Source organism: Thamnophis sirtalis, unplaced genomic scaffold (assembly GCF_051295495.1).
Source record: "Thamnophis sirtalis isolate CommonGarterSnake01/CBP01778 unplaced genomic scaffold, rThaSir2_p1.2 scaffold_9, whole genome shotgun sequence".
Lineage (NCBI taxonomy): Eukaryota > Metazoa > Chordata > Lepidosauria > Squamata > Natricidae > Thamnophis > Thamnophis sirtalis.
In genome coordinates, this window is record NW_028261389.1 from 21,256,818 (window position 1) to 21,280,980 (window position 24,163).

The 24,163-nt window shown below is 43.4% G+C and overlaps 1 protein-coding gene across 1 annotated transcript in view; it reads right to left on the reverse strand.

The window, feature by feature from the left end:
* TMEM178B (transmembrane protein 178B) overlaps positions 1-21,305 on the reverse strand; it is a 355,126-nt gene extending 333,821 nt beyond the window's left edge. Inside the window, exon 1 of the mRNA XM_087723002.1 lies at positions 19,289-21,305. Coding sequence (XP_087579128.1) covers positions 19,289-19,670 — 382 coding nt within the window. The 5' untranslated portion in view covers positions 19,671-21,305. The remainder of the gene's footprint in view (positions 1-19,288) is intronic.
* Positions 21,306-24,163: the final 2,858 nt, after the last annotated feature.

Genomic DNA, 24,163 nt, shown 5'->3' on the forward strand with positions numbered 1-24,163 from the left:
GCACTTCGAATCTCACCAGGCTGAAGGTTGACTCAGCCGTCCATACCTCTGAGATTGGTAAAATGAGGACCCAAATTGTTGGGGGCAATATGCTGACTCTGTAGAGAGGGCTGTAAAGCACTGTAAAGTAGTATATAAGTCTAAATGCTATTGCCTAAGTCATAAGTCACAGTTTAGCAATCACTAGGGGTGAAATTACTACTCAAATGGCAATGAACAAGGACGTACATTCGCTTTCACAGCCACTAAGATTGTTGGCCGAGCAGGTACAAAAATAGCCAGGGAAATGACTGAAGCCTAGGAAACAGGCCTCTTGTCAGTCAACAGGAGTTCCAATTTAACTCTAGTTTATCAGGTACTTAGGAGCCAGGACTTGGTAGCACAAGGAAGTAAAAGTTAATGACTTAATAGCTGGCCATCAGCACCCCAATTAACAAATAAAAAGCCATACACAACCAGGCACCACATAAATACTAGCATAGAATAGCCCAAAGCACACATTCTGTAGGGAGACTTTCCCTGAAGATAGACTCCACCACAGTCCGAAAGCTTGAAAGTCCGAAAGCTTGGAAGACTAAACCTCTGGTCCCGTTGACCGACCCAGATTGGTTCCTGCAACATTTGGATCTCCCTGTTGAGAGCAGCAGTTTTTATTAATCTTATTTATTGGTTTAATGGTTTAGTTTTATAAAATGCTTACAGTTTATTGGATTTTATTGCATCATTCTAAGCTACTTAAAATCCCAATGATAGGCAGCATACAAAGGCTTAATAAATAAGCAGATTTATTTACAGACAAGTCAGAACCAAGCACATTGTATCATGACATAGTACAATATATGAATCTAGTCTAGGAAGAACGAATGTCCTCATTTCAGTATATTTTTAAAATATCATGCATTTTTTAGAGAAGCGCATTATGCCACAGACTTCACAGCGTTATAGATTTGCTCAAAGAATGAATTAGAGCACTATAATCCCTTCAATACCTCTGCCATGCCCAATCACTTTCCAAATTATTATAAAGCCTTATAATATAGAGAACACTAATTATACCATTAATATCATTTGAGATGAAAGGGGCAGCTGGATTTCTAGCTGAACACATACATTGATCATATGGGGTCCACATGATGCATGTGGAAAGTTAAATGACTTAACAATGAGGTCAAATTATATTAAGTTGGTGGTCAACTTCAACTTTTCCTTTTCCATTCTGGTCAGAAGAAATCAGACCATAAATCTCTTTGCAACAGTAGTTAGGCATTAACCATCATTTTAGGAGACCGGCAGGCACAAGATAAAGGTAAAGATTCCCCTTGCACATGCTAGTCATTCCTGATTCCAGGGGGCAGTGCTCATCTCCGTTTTAAAGCTGAAGAGCCAGTGTTGTCCGAAGACGTCTCCATGGTCATGTGGCCGGTATGACTCAATGCCGAAGGCACACAGAATGCTGTTACTTCCCACCAAAGGTGGTCCCTACTTTTCTACTTGTATTTTTAGGTGCTTTTGAACTGCTAGGTTGGCAGAAGCTGGGATAAGTAACGGGAGCTCACTCCATTACGTGGCGCTAGGGATTCAAACCACTGAACTGCCAACTTTTCTGATCGACAAGCTCAGCACTTTAGCCACTGAGCCACCGCATCCCAATAGGCACAAGATATTGGATGGTATATACAGTTTAAAAGACCTCAACAAAGGGAAATGTTACTCACATTGAGTCCTGAGAGCATTAAGCAGTTGCTTAGGCAGAAGACAATGTTGCCTAAAGCCTTTGGAAATCTATTAGGCAAAATAAAATAAAAATTGATAGATGTGAGATGCCACTCATACATCTCTTGTGGAAGCCATAGAAAAATGTATCCTGACTTCTGTTCTCTGGCATGTTAAAGGAACCATGAAGGCCATAAGAAAACCATTTGGCTCAGCCCTTGAAAATTAACATTTTGCTCTTCCATGAGGTTAGCAAAAACAAATAATCAATCTCCGCAGTGTTGGAAATGTAACTTGGCTTTAGGATCTTTTTATCATATGTGGTGATTATGTACAAAAGCCAAGGAATTTTGGCGTCAGATAAAGAAAGACATGGTTGGAAGTGATGTTAGATCAAAAGATAGATTTAAAACCAGAACTATTCCTATTAGAAATAACAAAAGAAAAAATATAGTAAAGGAGTGATATATTTAATGCTGCATGTGATAACCACAGCAAGATTTGTCTATGCGCAATATTAGAAAAACAAAATGCCCCCAACGAAGAAGAGGTAATAAAGAAGATTTTGATCTGTGCAGAAATGGACAGACTGACACTAGAAATCAAAAATAGAGGCAAGTCAGAATATTATGAAATATGGAATAAAATGTATCAATGGTTGGTAATGAGGAAAAGGAGTCGGAACAGAATATTTTGAGGATTGTAAAATTTGAACTGGATAATACATAGATAAATACATAAAGGAGGATAAGGGATATGTTAATAAGATCAAAGTAGCTATGTACGATAAGTAGAAACTGTATTTGTTGTTATGATAAAATATGTATGGAAATGACAAAGCCAGAAAGGTCGCTCTATGCCCAATGTTTTAATGTTTATTCAGGAACAAAAATATTGAAAAAAAATAGCTTTTTGGTCCTGCTGGCTGAACATAGTGGAATTTGAAGTCTAACAGGGCTAGAGAGGCACCTACTTGGACATCTGAGCCAAAGTTCACTTGATTTACACATCACACTTAACTATAATGCTTAATCAAATGCATAAACTCAGCCATTCTAAATCATGTTACTACATTGTGCAAATCCCCAGCATGAAGTTTCATTTTAAGATTGTGATCAAATGCACACCCCACGGCTTTAGCATTCATCAGTTTTTCTCCTCTGGACTCCTACTTTGTTTAATGACAAACCTGATGAAGAGTTCAGAGAACTTGGCTGCTTGCTCAAATTTTGCATGACATTACAAATGAAGGAACAGATAGGCCCTCTATTTTGTCAGAGTTCTGAGGGACCCACAAAAAAAACCCACAATACATAAGTGTTGTGGCCCAGCTGGAGCTGTTGGAGCTGCCCCTAGACTCCAACAGCGAGGGGCCCTATGAGTCGGCTCTGGAGGACCCTGGACAGGGTTCCGACTCCGAGCAGGGCACAGAGAGGCTGGTTGGCCACCAGGAGGCGCCTGAGCCTTGGACCAGTGGGGAGGAGACAAGGGAGAGTGAGCCGGATGTCAGTAGTGAGTTGTTCCTGGATGCACGGCATCGAAGAGCTACTAGGCATCAGGAGATAATTGCACTCAGCTGGTGGTCATTAGGCTCCTCTCTAGACTATAAAAAGACTCCTTTTGCACAGGCCCCGCTTTGCAGAAGTCAATGCAGGATTGAATGTCAGAGGACATTAATGTGAGCTTGGCAGGCTGGATTGCTGCCAAGCCCTATCTGTGTTTATTGCTGCCCAAGCTTGTCTGTGCCGGTTTGCTGCCAAGGACCTGTCTGTCTGTTAATTAAATGCCGTAACTTATCTTTGGCTTGGAGTGTACTTGGGTGTAGAACGAGGGGGGTCAGAACACATAAGCATTTCAATGTATCTCTTTATGATAGTCACACTCTGCTTGGATATCCCCACCTGTTAACACCATCAGCACTGTCTGACAGTAATACACTATATTGCCAAAAGTATTTGCTCACAACGGAGTCTGATTATGTGGATGGGTCAGCGAATAGTACGTTGATGTTGCCAGATAGCCATGGCTATTTATTCCCATCAAGACTGACTCTTCCGATTGCCATATCTCTTTTCATTGTCAAACCACATCTTAAAAGCTATGTAGAAAGAGCTACCATGTTTTTCCCTGAAAATAAGACAGGGTCTTATTTTCTTTTGCCTCCCAAAATAAGTACTTGGCCTTATTTTCAGGGAGGTCTTGTTATTTTTGAGGTGCAGGAGGTGGCGAGCCTGGTCACCTCATGGCTGCTGCTGTGTTGCAATATTTTCAGGGAGGGCTTATTTTCAGAGGAGGACTAATTTTAGGGCATGTGCTCAAAAGTCCAATTGGGCTTATTATTTGGGGAGTTTTTATTTTCAGGGAAACAGGGTAAACACAGTACAGTGGGACCAAAGCGGTAAGTTGATTTTATGGGGAAAGTGGCATCCAAGCCCATATTTCATTGTTACTAAGTTTATATTTTGCTTTCAGATTGCTTTGCTTTCTCCACACAAAAAAACAACAAAAAACTCCAGTGTGCTTTCTCCAATGACCATTTGTGCCTTTGTTAAATATAAATTCTATTCTAAGATCAGTGACATTTGAGGAGATTCTCAGCTTATTTCCAAAGAAGTGGCTACACAGCTGTCATTGGTGTTACACTCATTATTGTGATACATTCAGCGTTCAGTCTCACATTTATGGCATACTGTTTGCATGCTCTCTCATCTTTCCCCAATATTGCACTGACTGCAATGTTTGATTGGTTTGCTTAGAACAGATTTCTTGGTGTCTATAAATGTCTGAGCTGTATTATGTATATGAAATATTTTCATCACCCAAAGCAAAGTCACCAAAATAGGCTTTATATTTGGAAGAACCAAAAAGGCATTATGTCATACATAGAAGATGCAGTTACCGACTATCTATATAACGTAGTCAAAATTGTATTTCCCATCCTAGCTGTTTCTCCCCACCCCACCATCATAGTCATCATAGAGATGGCCGTGCTCTTTTGGGAAGGTCCTGTAAGGTTTTTACACTAGGCACAACTGTGATATTTGGCTTTCCACTCACTGAACCCCTTCTTCCAAATGGCCTAGTCAAAATCTCATAGATACAAGTAGTCCTTGACAATTCAGTGACTGTTTGAACTTCCAAAGGCCCTGAAAAAGTGACTTAGGATTTATGCGATCCCTTTTGCGACCTTCTGGCAAGCAAAATCAACGGGGAAGCCTGACTCACTTAACAACCATGTCACTAGATTAGAAACTGTAGTGATTGACTTAACAACAGTGGCAAGGAAGATTGTAAAATGGGGCAAAATTCATTTAACCAATGCCTCAACAAATGTTGGGTGGCAATTATGGTCATTAAGTTAAGGATTACTTGTACAAGATTGGCAAAATTTAACCTTTCTTGGAGGCAAGAAACAAGGAATAATCAAATAGAAAATTTATTTCTGCAGCCAGAGAGAGGGAGGAGAGGGAGGGGGAGGGAGGGAGGGAGAGAGGGGGGGAGGGAGGGAGAGGGGGAGGGAGAGGGAGGGAGAAGAGAGAGGGAGAGAGAGAGAAAGGGAGAGAGAGGGAGGGAGTGTATTAGGAAAGGTGAGAAAAAAGTTTGTATCTCTTGGCCTGTGGCCTTTCCCCTCCCCGCCACCTTTTCTCAGCAATGAATATTTGTCTGTTCACCTTCAAGACACAACTCAGGATCCATTGGTTCCCATCTCAAAGAGCTTCATTTCCTACAATTCTTGACAGTCACACATCTCAAAAAGCCTTTGGGTTGAGAACTAGTGACATATACTTGTACAGTATTAAATCCTATGCCCTGTTACACTGCTAACCTATCAAGACGTTTTCAGTCATTGCGCCCCCCACCCCCAGCTCCATTTTCACTGGCAGAGGGCAACAGGAGGCCCTCACAGCCGAAAATGGAGCCTGAGCCCACCCCAGCTCCATTTTTGCTGGCAAAGGAATCGCGGGTAGGTCCTTTGCTTTCTCTAGGATGGCCCGGTGGGCCAGATTTAAGCACCCAGTGGGCCAGATCCAGCCCCTGGGACTTAAGTTTGACACCCCTGATATAGATGTTCATTTGTCAGTCCTGGGGGCCATCTTTCTCTTTGGATGTTCAGGGCTGCCACATTTAGTGCATAGGCTGCTGTGGGAAACTGGGAGGGGAGTGCTTGGAGTGGGTAGAGATAGATAGCCACAACAACATTCTTTTCTCTGGGAGTCAAGGACATTCAGCCTGCACCTGGAGTGGCGTAACTGGTAGACATATCCAGTTGGGATGGTGGGTTGATTGGACCATGTGATGGACATGTGGGTGCAGGGAAAGGGACTTTGACTTTGGGTGGGGAAAACCCAGGAGCTTTCAGATTCAGGTTTTCCCAGATGTTCCAATATGACATCTCTAATAAAATGGAACTTTGAGGAATTGCCTTGCCTGGGAGACATTTTTTGGTTGGGGGTGTCACTTGGAACCCTGACCCATTTTCTTCATGTACCAGCAATGGTTCTTTAGAATTGGTTTTCAGAAGCACAAACCTCAGATTACACATTACTTACTATATTTTTCGGAGTATAAATTGCTCCGGAGTATAATACACACCTTAGTTTTCGGGGAGGAAAATAAGAATTTACTGCCACCTTGGAAAACCTGTTTTTGTTAATGTAATTGTATATTATTATTCTTTTGAATCCTGCTGAATCAGTTACTTGTGTGTGCTTTCTGAATGTGATTGCTGCTGCAAACTCTGACCAGCCAGGTCAGCTTCAGCACTTATTGCAGCCTGATTCAGCACAGCTGATTGGGGGTGGATCAGAATACCCCCAATCAGCTGTTCCAGGCTGCAGGGATTGCCACAGACCATCACTGCCTCCATGCCTCGTGTTTTTGGCCTCTGGTGGGGGGGGGCTACATTCGGTGTATAAGATGCACCCAAATTTTCACCCTCTCTTGGGGGGGGGAGGTATACTCAGAAAAATACGGTACTCAAACCTGAAGAGGTTTGTAGTGAAGTGCAAAATTGCTGGATTCAAATAGATGTACTCTTTTCAACAGATGGTATAAATGTCTGGGGCAAGTTGGGACTTATTTGAAATCAAGGGCGGGATAGGATAGGTAGAATTCACATAGAATTCTATGCACAACAGCTGAGACAATAGGAAAGCAGACTCTAGGCACAGCCATGCAACTCTAAGCAGCAGCTATATGACCACACACTGGGTGCCTCTTCTGGTTTCCTTTACAGAAGCTGCTGGGAAGCCATCAACAAAGGAAGGAAGATGAATTCATGTGGGCTGAGCCATCATTCATAGTGCAAAATAATTCATCTTAATAATGCAATATATGCAGTCTCAGTTTAAATAGAATATTCTTCTCCAGGTTGAACAGTGGAATTCTTGGTGGTCTCTGTGCTTGGCCGTTTGCTTGCAGAGGTTTCATTACCCAACTAGGTAACGTCATCAGCATGCTACCAAGTTGGGTAATGAAACCTCTGCAAGCTAACAAGCAAGCTGAGAGAGGAACCAAGAATTCCTTAATCTTAGATTCCCTTCAGTGGTGGGATTCAAACAGTGTAACTACCAGCTTGCTTCACTCACACACGCACCAAACGTGTGCTCCGCGTGCATGCAATGGGTTTGAAAACTTACTTTCTACTGTAGCCCCGGTGCAAAACAGCTGATATGCAGCAATCCGTTCTGCCATGACGATCAGCTGGGCTTCAGAAAAGGGAATATAGGTGAGTATAGCGCAGGGGCAGGCGGGCCCAGCTGACAGTCGGAGCGAACTGGTTTGCTCCCAGCTGATTCTCGGAGCTACCAGTTCGCCGGAACCAGTCTGAACTGGTAGAATCCCACCCCTATTTACCTCCCCTCACAACCTTTGAATCAAAGATAATCCCATATACTGTACTAACTTTCCAGATACTGTAACCTCTTTTACAGATGTAAATGAGATGCAATCTTGCTATCCAAGACGCAGCTAGGGAAGATATTGTCAGCATGAGTTCTTGGCCTTTGGGGGAACTCAAATCATTCTCTGTCTTTGGTTAAGTATTAAGTATATATTAATATAGACCTTTGATCACCAGATTTTTTCTATTGATGATCAGCTTTAGCATTGTCCAAATTCTAACATTTGTAATCATGTAGATGGCAACCAGGGAAGAAACTTTCTTGGTTCCGGCACATCATTTATAAAATGTCTTCTAAGTTATCTTCTACTATTTTAGCACAGAAGACCTTTTGGTGTTAAGTTCACAGCACTTTATTTACTCTGCTGAATTGTACAGAATTTTGTGATTGTTGTTCTGGTTTACTGTAAGCTGCCCTGGGCTATGCTGAAGGGAGGCATAGAATACTTTAGACAATAAACATTTTTAGAAAACCAGTTTCAAGGCAAAGAATGTTCTCTATTCATGCCTAGATTGTCAGAACAGGAAATAATTTGGAGGTTGGTATAATCTAGACAGTTCATTGGTCTTTTGCCCATGGATAATTATTGCAGTGAATTTAAAAAGAACGTAGCACATGAAGCTAAACAGTAAAGATATACAAAGAATTTGCAAAAATGATACTCAGAGGTTGCAACCTTAGCAATATTCATATAGAGGTTCATCCCAATGAATTTAAAAATTGTTTCTTCTGAGTCAAGATTTTATCAGTGAAAGTATTCCTCATTCAACCAAGTCATGTTCTTGGGGTTGTTAGCTGTATCACAAATAAGGAGAACATCTGATGAATGAAGTCCAAGAAGAAACTCTGCATAGGATTATAAATATTTTGTCTGCAGTTGTGGCAAAAATGTCCACTTTAACTGAGGAGCCAAAAGGTCTGAAGATGAATACAAAAAAGTATCTTTTTATTGGCATGCACTAAGAGTAATCACCGAGCTCCTAGCCAAATGAATACAGCCCTCCCACAATTAAACAAAGTTATGGGTTATACCAGGATCAGCAACCTTAAACACTCAAAAAGACACAAACTTCCTAACCGGAAGCCCCTGTTCAATTCTGGAGCCGACCGAAAGTCCAGTTCCCCCACCATAGAGTTTCCTCCTAGTGTAGCTTCCTTTTCCCTTTACCTATCCTAATCAAAAGCCCTATCAATTGTGGAGTTGTACGGAAAACCTGTCCCTTGTCATAGAGTCTCCTCTTGGCACACTGTGCTTTCCACCCCCTAACTGGAAGCTCTTCTCAAAATTGTGATGCCGACCAGCGACACAGAGTCGCAGCAGAGGGATGAAAGAGCCACATGTGGCTCCAGAGCCGCAGGTTGCTGACCCCTAGCTTATACTATATATCCCCAGAATTGTTACATAGGAATTATATAGCAATAAATGTAAGCCACATAATGACATTTACAGCTGGAACGTATTATCTGATAATACTATGGATTGCCTCATTATGGCAATGCCAAGACCTCTACATTCATGTCTACTAATGGAATTCTAACCTGTCTAATTCCAAGAGATAACACTATCTACCATAAACAATGACAGTTATTGTGTCTCTAAACTGCCTCCCTTCACAGCAAAGAAAAGACAACCATCTAGTTTGTTATCTGTCTGTGTCTGTGTCTCTCTGTCTCTCTCTCTGTCTCTCTGTCTCTCTCTTTTTCTCTGCAGGTTCATTAGATGGCTTTCGTTTACCTGATCTGCCTCCTTCAGGCAGAGCCCTAGGAGGAATTGCCCAAAGCTCTTTCATTACATCATAACCCAGCAAGGCTCAACCAAACCTGGGACACAAACACAGCCTACAGAGTTCCCCCTGCATGGCCCCATGGAAGTCTGATAACCAATCAGAATACAAGCTCAAATTCAAAATCGCAGAGATGGTATCAAACTCAAGGACTCTCAGCATCTCTGCCTTTTATTTTCTTCACCCAACATCTTCAAGGCATGTAATCCTGTCCACCATTAAACCATCTTTCCAAGCAGTGTCCATGTTTCCAGTGTTTTTTTCCCCACTTGGAACTGAACCAAGATGGACATTTATTCCAACCCTACATTAACAGAATCTTGCAAGTCTGAGAGTGCAATTCTCCTGCCATCTCCTTCATAGCCCCCTCCCCAAAAAACTAGAGAGCGTTCCTTTTGAGGCTCTTGCCCTGCCCACTATTCTGCTACAGACTAACTGATCTGACCATTACAAAGGCAATGGCAGGTTCATTAGATGGCTTTTGTTTACCTGTGGCCTTGAATTTCTATGACTTCTCTCATGCTTACGCCATGTACAGGCTATCATACATGACAACCCTCCACATTAGATACCAGAGACACACACCAAAGAAGGTTGCAAAAATTGACGGACTGAAGAGATGGCATGGGGCATATTCAGGGTGTCAAGAACTGCAGCTCCAAGCAACATCCTAAGAAAGAGCAATCAGACTGTTGAGTTGTAAAGATCAAAAATAATGAAAAGAACTCCAAATTAGTTTATACGATTTGACAACACAAGAAATGATATCCAGGGGTAATACTCTGAATATCTATTTGGACCAAAAGTCCCTGAATTCTCCAGCAAGGAGGAATAAGCTGGATGTGTCAGAGATCCCTGAAACATGTTATCTATTTTAAACTTCAAACTCCTGCAATTATAAACAATGGTATATGGATATATATATATATATATATCCATAAAACCACCAGGAGTCAAGCATGACCTAAGGGAGACTTTACATTTTACTCCTGGACACAATTTAAGATGCAGTCAGACAAACTGGAACAGACTAGGGGCAACAAGGGATTGGAAACAAAGTCTTATTACAAGAATCTGGAAATCCTTGAGACGTTTGAGTGTGACTATGATGAACCCTTCAAAACCATGAAAAGATGCACCCGAAAAGGTCAACACCTTCTCTGTCATTTGAAAGGTCAGAACACAAAATAATGGGTTTGATTTACAGATACGTAGGTTTTAGGGGCAACCTCTGAACAATAATATCACTTCAATATTGGAATGAATTCCCCAGAGAAGCAATTGGCTTTTCTTCCTTGTTATGTGTTCAAGTAAAATAGAAAAAGCAAAAAAACCATCCCCATTTTGACCCTATCTATATACCATACACAAAGGACGTGGTGGCTCAGTGGCTAAGATGCTGATCTTGTAGATCAGAAAGGTCAGCAGTTCGGTGGTTCGAATCCCTAGCGTCACGTAACGGAGTGAGCTCCCGTTATTATCCCAGCTTCTGCCAACCTAGCAGTTTGAAAGCATGTAAAAATGCAAGTAGAAAAACAGGAAGCATCTTTCAGTGGTGGGATTCAGCCAGTTCACACCTATCTGGGAGAAGCGGTTGTTAACTTTCTAAGCAGTTCAGAGAACCGGTTGTTGGAAGAAATCTCAATTTATTTTTCCCCACTTTCCAGGGCTAATCCTGTAAGGAAGGCAGGAAGGAAAAATTCCAATGTTGTTTCTAGCCTGATCTTTGTTGCCCTTACAGAAACTGCCTCTCCCGTTAACACTTATGACATTGTAACAGCTAAGGCGAAGCACATATCGACATGACTGACATTGAGTTGGCCACGCCCACCCAGTCACATGACCACCAAGCCCACCTACCCAGCTAGTCATTAGAGAACCGGTTGTTAAATTATTTGAATCCCACCACTGGCACCTTTGGTGGGAAAGTAACAGTATTCCATATGTTTTGGAGTTGAGTCATGCTGGGCACATGACCACGGAGACGTCTTCAGACAGTGATGGCTCTTTGGCTATGAAACGGAGATGAGCACTGCCCCCTAGAGTTGGGAACAACTAGCACATATGTGGGAGGGGAACCTTTACCTTTACTTTATATACCTCACGTTCTCTACTCCCCTTAAGCTTCCTATAGTCCACCATCTGCTTCTTTTTCTTGATTAACAAAGCATTTCAAATTGTGAAGTGTTTCAGTCTCTCATTCTGATTCCTCTCATCTCTTCCAGTCTGGCCACTCTTATAATATAATACCTGTTGTAAATTAAGCAGAGATGTCTATGGAGAATCTCAATCATCCCCGGTCATGGTTGTCCCTGAGGTGCTTTTCAAAAGGCAGCGGGACTTTCTTTGTTTTTTCCTTTCGAGGAAAAGCAAAGACAGTCCAGTTGCCTTATGAAAAGCACCTCGGGGACAAGTTAAGCAGAGCCAGTAAACAAAGTCCAGTTGCCTTCTGAAAAACGCCTTTGGGACAACAGGCAGTTTGGTCTTGTGGTTAAGGCATCAGGCTAGAAATTTGGAAACCAGGGAGTTCTAGTACTGCCTTAGGTAATTTATTTATTTATTTATTTATTTATTTTATTTATTTGTCTTGTATGCCGCCCACTCCCGGAGGACTCCGGGCGGCTCACAAAAGACAAGGGAAAGGGGGGAACGAGACAAAGACAACATATTAAAAACAAAACCAACATTCACAATTTCCGTGGAGGTAGATGCTTCTCAGCTCCCCCCAGCCTGCTGGAACAGCCAGGACTTGGTGGCTTTGCGGAAGGCCGGGAAGGTAGTAAGGGTCCGGATTTCAACAGGGAGCTCGTTCCAGAGGGCCGGAGCTGCAACAGAGAAGGCCCTCCCCCGGGGAGTCGCCAGTCGACATTGGCTGGCAGATGGAATCCGGAGGAGACCCAACCTGTGCGATCTAATTGGTCTGAGAGAGGTAATCGGCAGGAAGCGGTCTCTCAGGTACCCAGGTCCGATGCCATAAGAAGTCATTCGGGTGACCTTGGGCCAGTCACACTCACTCAGCCCTAGAAAGAAGGCAGCTGTCATCCTTACCAGGTAGACCAGGCAGGAAACACAACTAATTCTAGATAATTCTGTTTGGTTTTAAAACTATTGTAGGAAGTTAGCACCCACCCTCTCCTAGAAAAATGAGATATTTTAGGAAATATTAAAAGGAAATTATATTTCTCCTCAAAGGGAGGCAGAAACTTGGTGCCCTCCACCCACCTTTGTCAATGGACCATTAAGGTCTCAGCCAGTCTATTCTACATAACAAAGATCTACCTCCTTCAGGCAGAGCCCTAGGAGGAATTGCCCAAAGCTCTTTCATTACATCATAACCCAGCAAGGCTCAACCAAACCTGGGACACAAAGACACCCTACAGAGTTTCCCCTGCATGGCCCCATGGGAGTCTGACAACCAATCAGAATACAAGCTCAAATTCAAAATCTCAAGAGATGGTATCAAACTCAAGGACTCTCAGCATCTCTGCCTTTTATTTTCTTCACCCAACATCTTCAAGGCATGTGATCCTGTCTGTCCACCATTAAACCATCTTTCCAAGCAGTGTCCATGTTTCCAGTGTTTTTTTCCCCACTTGGAACTGAACCAAGATGGACACTTCTTCCAACACTAGATTAACAGAATCTTGCAAGTCTGAGAGCGCAGCTCTCCTGCCATCTCCTTCATAGCCCCCCCACACACAAAAAAAAACTAGAGAGCGTTCCTTTTGAGGCTCTTGCCCTGCCCACTCTCCTGCTACAGACTAACTGATCTGACCATTACAAAGGCAATGGCAACCACTTCTGAAATCTTTGTCAAGACAGCTGCAGGGATTTGTCCAGGTAGTTGCCAGGAATCTTAAAAGCAAAAAGAATTGAACAGATATGGCGACAAATGCATCCTTGCCTCACTCTCTTTCCTGTCCTGAGCTTCATATTCATTACTTGACAATAGTTGTTTAATTCCCATGGTATTGGACCTGGGTACTTGAGAGACCGCCTACTGCCAATTACCTCCAATAGACCGATCAGATCCCTCAGATTAGGCCTCCTCCGAATTCCATCCGCCGGCCAATGCCGACTGGCGACTACCCGGAGGAGAGCCTTCTCTGTGGCTGCTCCGACCCTCTGGAACGAGCTCCCCGTGGAGATTCGAACCCTCACCACCCTCCAGGCCTTCCGCAAAGCCCTTAAAACCTGGCTGTTCCAACAGGCCTGGGGCTAAAGAGTTTTTGCCCCCCTTCTCGAATGGTATGGTTGTTGTGTGTTTTTTAAATTTTGTATTGTTATGTCTCATCTTTTTTATTCCCTTGTCTGTACCCCCTTCCCTGATTGAATTGTGAGCCGCCCTGAGTCCCCTTACAAATGTAATCAATCAATCAATCAATCAATTCATGGTGAAAACACCTCAGAAGAGTAATCAGGGCATTTCACACACCCATTAACCATAATGTAAACAAGACTGCATTAGAGCTAAGTAGGACATGAGAATATCTGTTGGATCATTTGGGATTCAATAATGACTTCTTATTGGTGGGGCTAGATGAATCACAAGATGGAATTAAGATTGCCGGGAGAAATATCAACAACCTCAGATGTGCAGATGATACCACTCTAATGGCAGAAAGGGAAGAGGAACTAAAGAGCCTCTTGATGCGGGTGAAGGAAGAGAGTGCAAAAGTTGGCTTGAAACCCAACATTAAGAAAACTAAGATCATGGCATCCAGTCATGGCAAATAGATGGGGAAGAAATGGAGGAAGTGACAGATTTTATTTTCCTGGACTCCAAGATCACCGCAGATGGGGACTGCAGCCACGAAATTAAAAGATGCTTGCTCCTGCGGAGGAAAGCTATGGCAAATCTAGACAGCATACTAAAAAGCAGAGATCACCCTGCCAACAAAAGTGCATATAGTCAAGACTATGGTTTTCCCAGTTGCAATGCATGGCTGTGAAGGTTGGACCATAAGAAAGGCTGAGAGCCAAAGAATTGAGGCCTTTGAACTATGGTGCTGGAGAAGACTCCTGCAAGTCCCTTTGACTGCAAGGTGATCAAACCGTTCAGTCCTAGAGGAGATCAACTCTAACTGCTCTTTAGTAGGCCAGATCCTGAAGATGAAACTCAAATATTTTGGGCACCTAATGAGAAGGAAGGACTCACTGGAGAAGAGCCTAATGCTGGGAGCGATTGGGGGCAAAAGAAGAAGGGGAAGCAGAGAATGAGGTGGCTGGATGGAGTCACCAAAGCAGTAGGCATGAGCTTAAATGGACTCCAGAGGATGGTAGAGGACAGGAAGGCCTGGAGGAACATTGTCCATGGGGTCACAATGGGTCAGACATGACTTTTCAATTAACAACAACAACAATGACTTTTTAAAGAATTACATTCTTTTTGCCTCTTTTAAGACATTAGGCCAAGAACTTGGCTAAAGCTTCCCAGTACATGATATGGCAAAGTCTAAACTGAATATTTATTATGACATCTGAATAGAAGTGGGGACTGTTTTTTTCAACAATACATTGTATCTACTAAATCTAGCGCCTACTAATATCCACTTGAATTTAATTCTACACCTTCTCTCCCCTACTCACCCACAGAATAATGGAATATTTGCCTTATGTTTTCCACAGTCAGCAGTCAGTTCTGTGACAATTGCCTGTGTACATTATTGTCATTCCTGCACTGGGGAAACTCTAGCTCTCAATCTGTAGCTCAGTATTCCATCTCTCAGAGATATTATTCACCTCCTAAATCTATTTACACTGTGCAGCTCAAATATAAAAGATTGGCAAGGATCAAATATAATGGTGATTGGCCAAACCCCTACTGATACATGTTATCAAATTAAGAACTCAGGCTAAATTCAAATAACTAGCTTAGATTGAAATGGAGCACATACACAAAGTTCAGTCAATAATGATTTCAAAATCAAAGCAAAATGAGTAAGGCTTTTTTTAAAAAAAATTGTTACAGCAATCATTTTAAGACTACTATATAATAACTATTTGCAATGGAGGAAAGTGTTTATAAATTGGCATGTATGAGGAGTTGCTACCTGCTGTCTCTCAAAACTGCTGGGAAAGTAATATAGTATGTTAAATATCCTATTCTGAGTATCCTACCACAGTTAACAAACCAAACATATTTTGTAGAATATTAAAATTTCCCCCAATTAGGAAGGTTTAGTGGTGCTATTAATTTTCTTCCCCTTTCCCATAGTTACAGTTGTTTCACACAAGATGACATAAATTAGCTTCTACTGATGTACAGTACAAAACTGCTGTTGTATCTGTTTTGCTTTTTTCTCAAAATGAAATCAATTATAGCAAGTTAAGCAAAAACATTTCCCCTGCCAGTTTTCTAAACTTAAAACAGTATATTTTCTTAGTTGGGTTCCTTTAACATCCTTTTGAGCATCTGTGGTACCTAATCTAGGTGTGATTTGCTTTTTTTTTTATTGGATCCTTAAAATTTATTAAATGGAACCAAGGGGTGACATGCTGAGATAGTGAAACTGAAACCACAGTGGAAAGTGAAAGTAGAATGAAACTATGCATATTGGGAGAGTGAAAAAATTAGCATCCCTGAACATACAGTATCTTCACAGAGAATTTTCCCCATTTCCATAAATTATGCATTTCCTACTATTACATTCTTCAACCACACAAGGTGAGAGGTCTGTAAAGCCATCTGATATCCATGCAGGAGGTTTTAAAGAAGCCCAGTATGAAGCGATGTAAGAAAATAGATTACTTGTCCCTAAATTCATTTCAGGCTTGGTTCAACATATAATAAATAGTGTAACTGAGTATGAATCTTGTCAATGGCGTCTCCATTAAAGCCATAAAATGTTGAATCTAAATCTAGCTTCTACACAATATATTTATCCTCATATAAAACCCATTAAATAGGCACAGTGGTCTTGGGCCATCTACTATTTTTCAACTTCCATTTTTTAACAATGAATATTAAATTATCCAATGGGAGAATACTGCAGCTCAGGGTTGAACTGGAGTGCTAAGCTTGGTTGTTTCCTTGCAAACATATGACAAAAGTATTTCCTAGTATTGTAAATGAAATGTCTGCAAACGTACAACCAAGCTCAGAGAGCACCAAGGATTCCCCATTAAGTTATCCAGATCTGATTCAACAACTATAATCCAATATAAACAACAAAGCACTCACCAAATTAAAAGGAGTATGTAACTGGTAAGTATCAACTCCAATGGGGAAAAGACATTCATAAAACTGGCTTTAGCTATTCATCATTTCAAGCCTTTCCAATTCAGTATCTAGATTTTCCTTGTTTCACACTAACTCTATGATGTTTAATCATGTTTCATTATTCCATCTTAATGGCCCTGCCCTTTTTACAGCTTGGGTTTGCTAATGGGCAATTGAACCAGATAAATGTTGGTTTACATAAAGCTACCTAAGAAATATATTCTTGAATTGAAATTCTCACTTTCCCCATTGATATGGATTGCAAAGCTTCTGTCAATATTTAAGCATGGTTCAAAACAGGGGTGTCAAACTCAAGGCCCCGGGGGTGCTTAGATCTGGCCCACATGGCCTCTCTGGAAACAGCAAAATGATCAGATCTGACCCACAGTGTCTCTGCCAGTGAAAAAGGAGCTGGCAGAGGGTTGCAGGAGGCCATCAGAGCCAAAAATGGAGCTTGTGAGGGCCGCAAACGGGCCTCTCAAGCTTCGTTTTCACTGGTAGAGGGTTGCAGTAGGCTGCTGTAGCAGAAAATGGAGCTCGGGAGCCCATTTCTGCTGGCAGAGAGCTCAGGGCACACAGCCCCCCCGCCCAACACGAGTGATGTTGAGCTGGCTATGCCCATCCTGGCTACACACACCCCCAAGGTCAAACACAACCCTGATGCGGCCCTCAATGAAATTGAGTTTGACACCCCTGGTTTAAAAGCATCTGTTACCTATATTATTTACTTTATCAAAGAAGAAATTAACCCAAGATATATCCCCATAGCTGCTTTTGGTGCTACTGTAATAAACTCAGGGTCTGACCTGGAAGAATCCTTGATTTCCCTGCTGAGCCAGCCAACCATGGTGCCAACTGTGACAACAGCTTTTGATTATGGACAGTCGCCCATTACAAAATGGAACAGAGCCAAGAATACATTTCATGAAGTCACCAAACAGCTGCTAGTCCATCACACCGCCTGGCTATTAAACCTCAAGGTTGTATCTGAACTCCTAATGAAGAGGCAACATGCTTTTGATTAGATTGCTTTTTTTTTTTTTGTAAGGATGTTTAATCTCATGCATCAACCTTTGAAATCCTGGCCTAAAATAAATGGAACCAGTTATATATCCACACAAGTAAGTGTGCTTGGAATCTACACAGGAGAAGAAACAAAAATTAAAAACAAAACAAAACAAAAAGAGTGGAGTAACTGCTTAAGGTTTCTATAACAGAACCCCTACGAAGTGATCCTTTTAATACATTTGACTGGAGAGTATTTTTTCTGTAGCACAGCAATAAAAATTAAAATGTAGCAAGGAATCATTCAGAAGCAATCTGTCTGCAACTTTCATCCAGATAATTCATCCAGCATAATTAAGAATTGTCTATACTGTGCCTGTTCTAAAAAAGAAAAAGGAAATAATACAGACAAATATGCTGACCATCATTTTTAGCCAAATACTTTATAGGGAGAAAAAAAAGGGTGAAGAATAATACATGGATTCTATTCGCTTTTTAGGAGGGGGATAAAATGATTCCATCTTCCTTAATGCATTAATATTATTTCTTCCAACGGAAATTCAGAGTTAAATAACCTGTAACAATTAACTCACTCTCTTCCATTTCTCGTTTTTTAATTCTTTTTAAAAGAGCTATGAATCTTAAGTTAGAATCTAATCTTCTGATAGGTGATGTTGGATTCTGTGAATTTTCTGCTCTACTTTGGCTTTTAAAAGAGCTCATCGTACCACAGTACTAGGTAACCTGATAAAACCGACATGGCATTCACAGCACTTCCCATGTCTGGATTCTGTAAAACAGAACTATCTCACCTACGGTTGTTAAGCCTGTGGGATAATCTGGTAAATAGGTTTTAGGCACTATAACCTTCTTGGAGCAGACCAATTCCTATAACCCGTCACCCTGCACAGGAAATGGCTTTCACTTCCCATAATGTCTAACCAGCTTTTTCCATCTTGGCTAAGTGTGACAGGAACTGATGTCCAAACCTTCTGAAGGGCACCTGGTTGGGAGAAGTAGCTTTTCTGGTTCCACCACAAAACCGCGGTAGACAAAAGCGCGGTCGACGAAAGCGCGTATGTGACATCATCACAGCTCGATGAAAAAGATCGAAAAATGTAAAAATAAAGCGAAAACCTTACCCTAACCCCCCCCAAACCTAACCCTAAACCTAACCCTAACCCTAACCCTTAACCTAACCCTAAACCTAACCCTAAACCTAACCCTAAACCTAACCCTTAACCTAACGAAAAACCTAACGCTAACCCTTAACCTAACGCTAAACGTAACGCTAACACTCTAAACCTAACCCTAACCCTTAACCTAACCCTAACCCTAACCCTAACCCTAACCCTAAACCTAACCCTTACCTTTATGTGAATCGGCTTGCTGTAATTTAATTTTTATTTCAATTTTTTGATCTTTTTCGTCGCGCTGTGATGACGTCACATACGCGCTTTCGTCGACCGCGCTTTTGTGGAACGCGGTTTTGACGGGTCACGGCTTTTCTTTGGCTTCACCATAGCTATTTCATTGGAATTAATTGGCCCACTGCATTCAATAGGAGTTACTTCCAAGGCAATGCATTTACGAGCATCCCATGATCCTACTGCTTTGTAGGAAGCAGCTCAAGCAAGTAAGTTTGAAAAGGAAGCTCCTACCTTTAGCAATGAGTTCCTCCACATCTTGGTCAAATCCCAGCCGATGGCACTTCCTCCAAAGTCCCATGTTGGTTGAATTATATTGCCTGTTGCACTCATCAACGGCACTCATGGCAAAGAGCTGCCTCTTGTTTCTTGCCAAGAGAAGTTTCCCTTCCCAATGGTCCAGCTTTGACCGACTGGCCCGGAGGGGCAGGTTATTGTTAGAGTTATAAATGAAGCCAGGGTCGTTCCGGCGCGTGGTGAAGGTTTTGCATCGTTCCCGATGTTTCCTGGCATCTGTTTCATACCAGTGGTCAGAGCAGATGGCCACGGCTAGCATGCCCAAAGCACACAAAGCTAAAGAAAGGCCAGCATAAAGTAGCAATCGTCCAGCAGCCATACCTTAGCTTCACAGAAACACCATGGGCATCTTCACCTACAGAGAAAGCCCAGCACCAGGGCGGGTTATCAGAGGACCCCCCCCTCCCCAAATTGCTATCAGCAATTACACAGAAGTGAAGGCAAAGTCATCAGTCACAGATTGGAGGGGATGGTAGGGGAGACTTTGGTCCAGAAATAAACAACCTTGGCTGTTCATTCACTCCTGGGGTAAGAAGGTTGTCAAGGGTGGGGGCGAAGAAAAGGCTCCACTTCAATCAACAAGGTGCCCAACAAGGCAAGGTAAGTGATCAAGTAAGATGCCCTCTCCGTGGCTGGGCATTTGGATCAGTCCATTTGTGCAAATCCTTCCAAATTTTCCACCTTTGGAAGAACCAGCAACTGGGGTCTTTCTCTTTCTTGTTCAAGCGTTTTAAGGAGACTCCTGTTCCAGGAAACCAAGGTCCAAACCAGCGAAGGAAAGAAAGGCCTTTCAAAAGCTCCAGGCAGCCCACGGTTTAGCTCCAGTCCTTGGAAGAGGATGCGGTGGTGGGGAAGGTGATCGTCTGTTCCCACCCCCCTTCTCTCTCTCTCTCTCTTTCTCTTTTCGATCCGAAATATTATTTATTTTTGCAAGAATCGGGATAATGGTTGGTAATGGTGGCTCGCTTGCCAGGATGCCCGGAGGAAGCAAAGGGGGGGGGGGTTGGCCAAGGATCGACCGGCTTAGGAAACACACCCACACCAAATACCCCTTCCTACCTCCTCCTGCCCCCACGACCCTTTAACGCGGGGAGTCGCTCGGTCCGCAGGCTTCTCGCCCGCCGAGCCCCGAGCCTTTGGAGCAACGCAGGGACATCTTGGTTGCCTTCCCGAGATCCCTGCCGCCGCCGCCGCCGCCGCCGCCGCCACTCTGCCTGGACCAGTTCAAGGCGCCCCGGAGGCTTGACTTCGCCTCTTCGCCAGGGAAGGCGGGCGACGCCAGGCAAGAGCAGCCGCCGGATGACAGGTGATGGGGGCCGGCTTCTCAGGGGGGCGTCGGGAGCCGAAAAGACGCAGCCCCGCTTCCCACAGCCTCCCCAAGAGGAGCGGGCGGCAGGCGGCTGAAGGGGACGAGCAGCAGCCCACCCCGGCGGGCTGGGGGCTGAGCTGCGTGGAGGGCGCCGCTTCCTTCGGCGAGACCCAACCCCGGAATCTTTTGTGCTCGGCGCGCGCCTGCTTCCCCTTCTCCTCCTCTCCGGCAAAATCGCCCTCCCGGCCCCCTCCTGGAGGATGATGAGGATGATGAGGATGGACTCGAGCTAGGCATGCACTGGAGGCGACCCGCCGCGCCCGCCGCTTTCTGCGGAGCCCGAGCTCGCCAGGCTAGGAAGCTACGTCGACACACACACACTCACGGGCCGCGGGGGCATGTTTGCTCTTCGGCGCGCTCCTCCGGCGAAAAGACCCAAGCGGGCCTTTGACGCGCTAAAAAAAAAAGAAAAGGAAGGGAGGGAGGCGGAGAAACCCCCTCGGCGCCGAGCATCCCGGAGGAAGGAGAGAATCGCGGGCCGGGAAGGCGGTTTCGGGGGCCCCGGCCGAAGCTCCGCAGCGCCGCCCCTACCCTGAGGCCTGACCTCCTCGGGCGCCGAGCGAACCTTTAGGCGCTGCCGGCGAGGAGACGCGCTCCTCGGACGCTTGGCTGGCTTGGAGCTTTTCCCCCAGGCATCTTTTTTTTTCCCCCGCGAGTCTCTAGGGGCCTCGCTCACCGGGAAAGCGGGGGCGGCTGGAGGCGAAAGAGGCAGCCCGGCCGCCTCGGGAAAGGCATGGCGAGAAGGCGCGGGGGGGGGGGGAGACGGCCGCCGCCCGCGGTTTTAAAAGCTGGGGTTTGATCAGGCGAAGGGAAAAGGGGAGGCCAGGTCTGTGGCTGCCCACCTGGGAAGCTTGTCTCCTCCCCCACGCGCCTCCCGCAGCCTTGGCTGGAGCCGACCAGCCGGAGAATAACCGACTATCGAGCCCAAACCCAGTGATGTCACCTATCAAACGTGAGCCTCATTTCTTATTTCGCTTGCCTCCTTAAAGCCACACTCCACCCGTCTTCTCCAAGCTGCCCTTCTGCCAAGAAGTGGGGGGCGGGGGGGGGGGAAGTGGCTTCAAAAAGGCTCATTGCAAGCCAGTCTTCCTCCAAAGCAATTGTAGAAAACATATTGTGTTGGGTGTATCTGTGTAAATACCCCCCCCACACACACACACACACAACCTCCTGCCTGTATACCTGCAGGCTGGCCTGGAAATGTAGGACTTGGGGGTTCTTGAAATGGGCAAAGATTCACCATAAAGCAGAATATTACTGTTCGCCTGGCCACTTAATTATGATAGGTGACCCATCACCTGTCCCTGTTTATATGTACCCTGTGAGATTATGCACAGGAGATAAATTCCTGGTGTGTCCAATCACACTTGGCCAATAGAGAATTCTATTCTTGTGTGTGTTCATATGTGAACACAAATATGAGAGTATTCAGAATTTCATCCTGGCTGGCTCCATTTCTCAAGCTTAGATTCCCCAGCTGGGGGGAAAATGATTAATCATGAACCCCATTAGAGTGCTGAAGTCTAAGCAGCATTGCAAATTACCATCTACAGTAAAAGTGTGATCTGCATTATTAATGTCATTGATGCACAAATATTTTCCAGGCACATAGGGGGTTACATAGACTTTCTAGCTATTCCACATGTTCAGAAAGCACCTTTTATTAATACAATTCTCTTTTTGGAGGGGGGAGGTAATCATCAGCAGGAAATTGTGGTTAATCTCATTGAAATGGATTGTGGAGGATATTTCCACAATATCAGGATCTGATTAAAAATAACCTCAGGTTTTCCATGGAGTAAGAGACAAAGATGATTCTGTTGACAGCGTGAAAACAGAGAATCAAATAATTATATAGGTTAGTGTTTGCATCCAGGTCTGTAATGAATAATTTATTCTCTGGAAGGAGAGTAGCCAGTTTTCACACTTAGCTGATTGTACTTAGAAAATCACAAAATCCACTAAGTGGAAAATTATGATATGGAATAGAGCAAGGGCATTTTCAGTGCTTAGAATATTTATTACGGTGTTTCAAGAGCCATAATCCAAAATCTTATTTGCAATATAAGACTTTATCTCAATTCTTTCCTAAACAATCTCATTTCTGGTTTCCTTCCTTTGCTTATTTGGGTTGATTCCATTTATAGTTAAATCACCCAGCTCATTCATGGATTTTTATTCTGGATGCAGATGATGTTGTATTTCACTTGGAATACACTTGGAGATATATATATATATCCACTCAATTCACAAAGCAGTTGGGCAATTTGTAGAAGCATAAAAATTAGGAACTAAAAATCAAAACACAATTAACATCCAGAACAAAAAATAGCTACACCCGCACTGTTGTGGAAGATAGATGGATGGATGGATGGATGGATGGATGGATGGATGGATGGATGGATGGAGTTAATATGGCTCTGCACTACATCCTACATCCTGAATCTCCAAAGTCCTAGACAAGGGTCCTCTTTGTAGACTTAAGTTCAGCATTCAATACCATCATAGCGGACATTCTCCTAACTATACTAAATCAGCTAGCAGTACTTGACCACACTTGTAAGTGGATCACAAGCTTCCTAATAAACAGTAAACAGCAGGTGAAGCTAGGCAAAATCACATCAGATACCTGTACAATTAGCACAGGAGCCCCCAGGGCTGTGTATTCTCTCCACTTCTCTCTATATACCAATGACTGCATCTCACATGATCCATCTGTTAAACCACTGAAGTTTGCAGATGATACAACAATCATTGGTCTAATTTGAGACAACAATAAAACCGCATAGAGATGGGAGGTTGAACAACTAGCCTCGTGGTGTGACTGGAACAATCCGGAACTGAACACATTCAAAACCGTAGAAATGATGGTAGACTTTAGGAGAAACCTTTCCATACTACCACCTCTTACAATACTAGACAACAGAGTATCAACAGTAGAGACCTTTAAATTTCTAGGTTCTATAATATCTCAAGACCTAAAATGGACACCTAACATCAAAAATGTCATCAAAAAAGCACAAGAAAGAATGTTCTTTCTGTGCCAACTCAGGAAGCTCAAACTGCCCAAAGAGCTGCTGACACAGTTCTACAGAGGAATTATTGAGTCTGTCATCTGCACCTCTATATCTGTCTGGTTTGGCCCTGCAACCAAACAGGACAGACACTGACTTCAGAGGATAATCAGAATTGCAGAAAAAACCATTACTGCCAACTTGCCTTCCATTGAGGACTTATACACTGCACGAGTCAAAAAGAGGGCCATGAAAATATTTACAGACCCCTCGCATTCTGGACATAAAGTGTTTCAATTCCTACCCTCAAAATGATACTATAGAAGACTGCACACCAGAACAACTAGACACAAGAACAGTTTTTTCCCAAACGCCATCACTCTGCTAAACAAATAATTCCCTCAGCGCTATCAATCCATTCACTAAGGC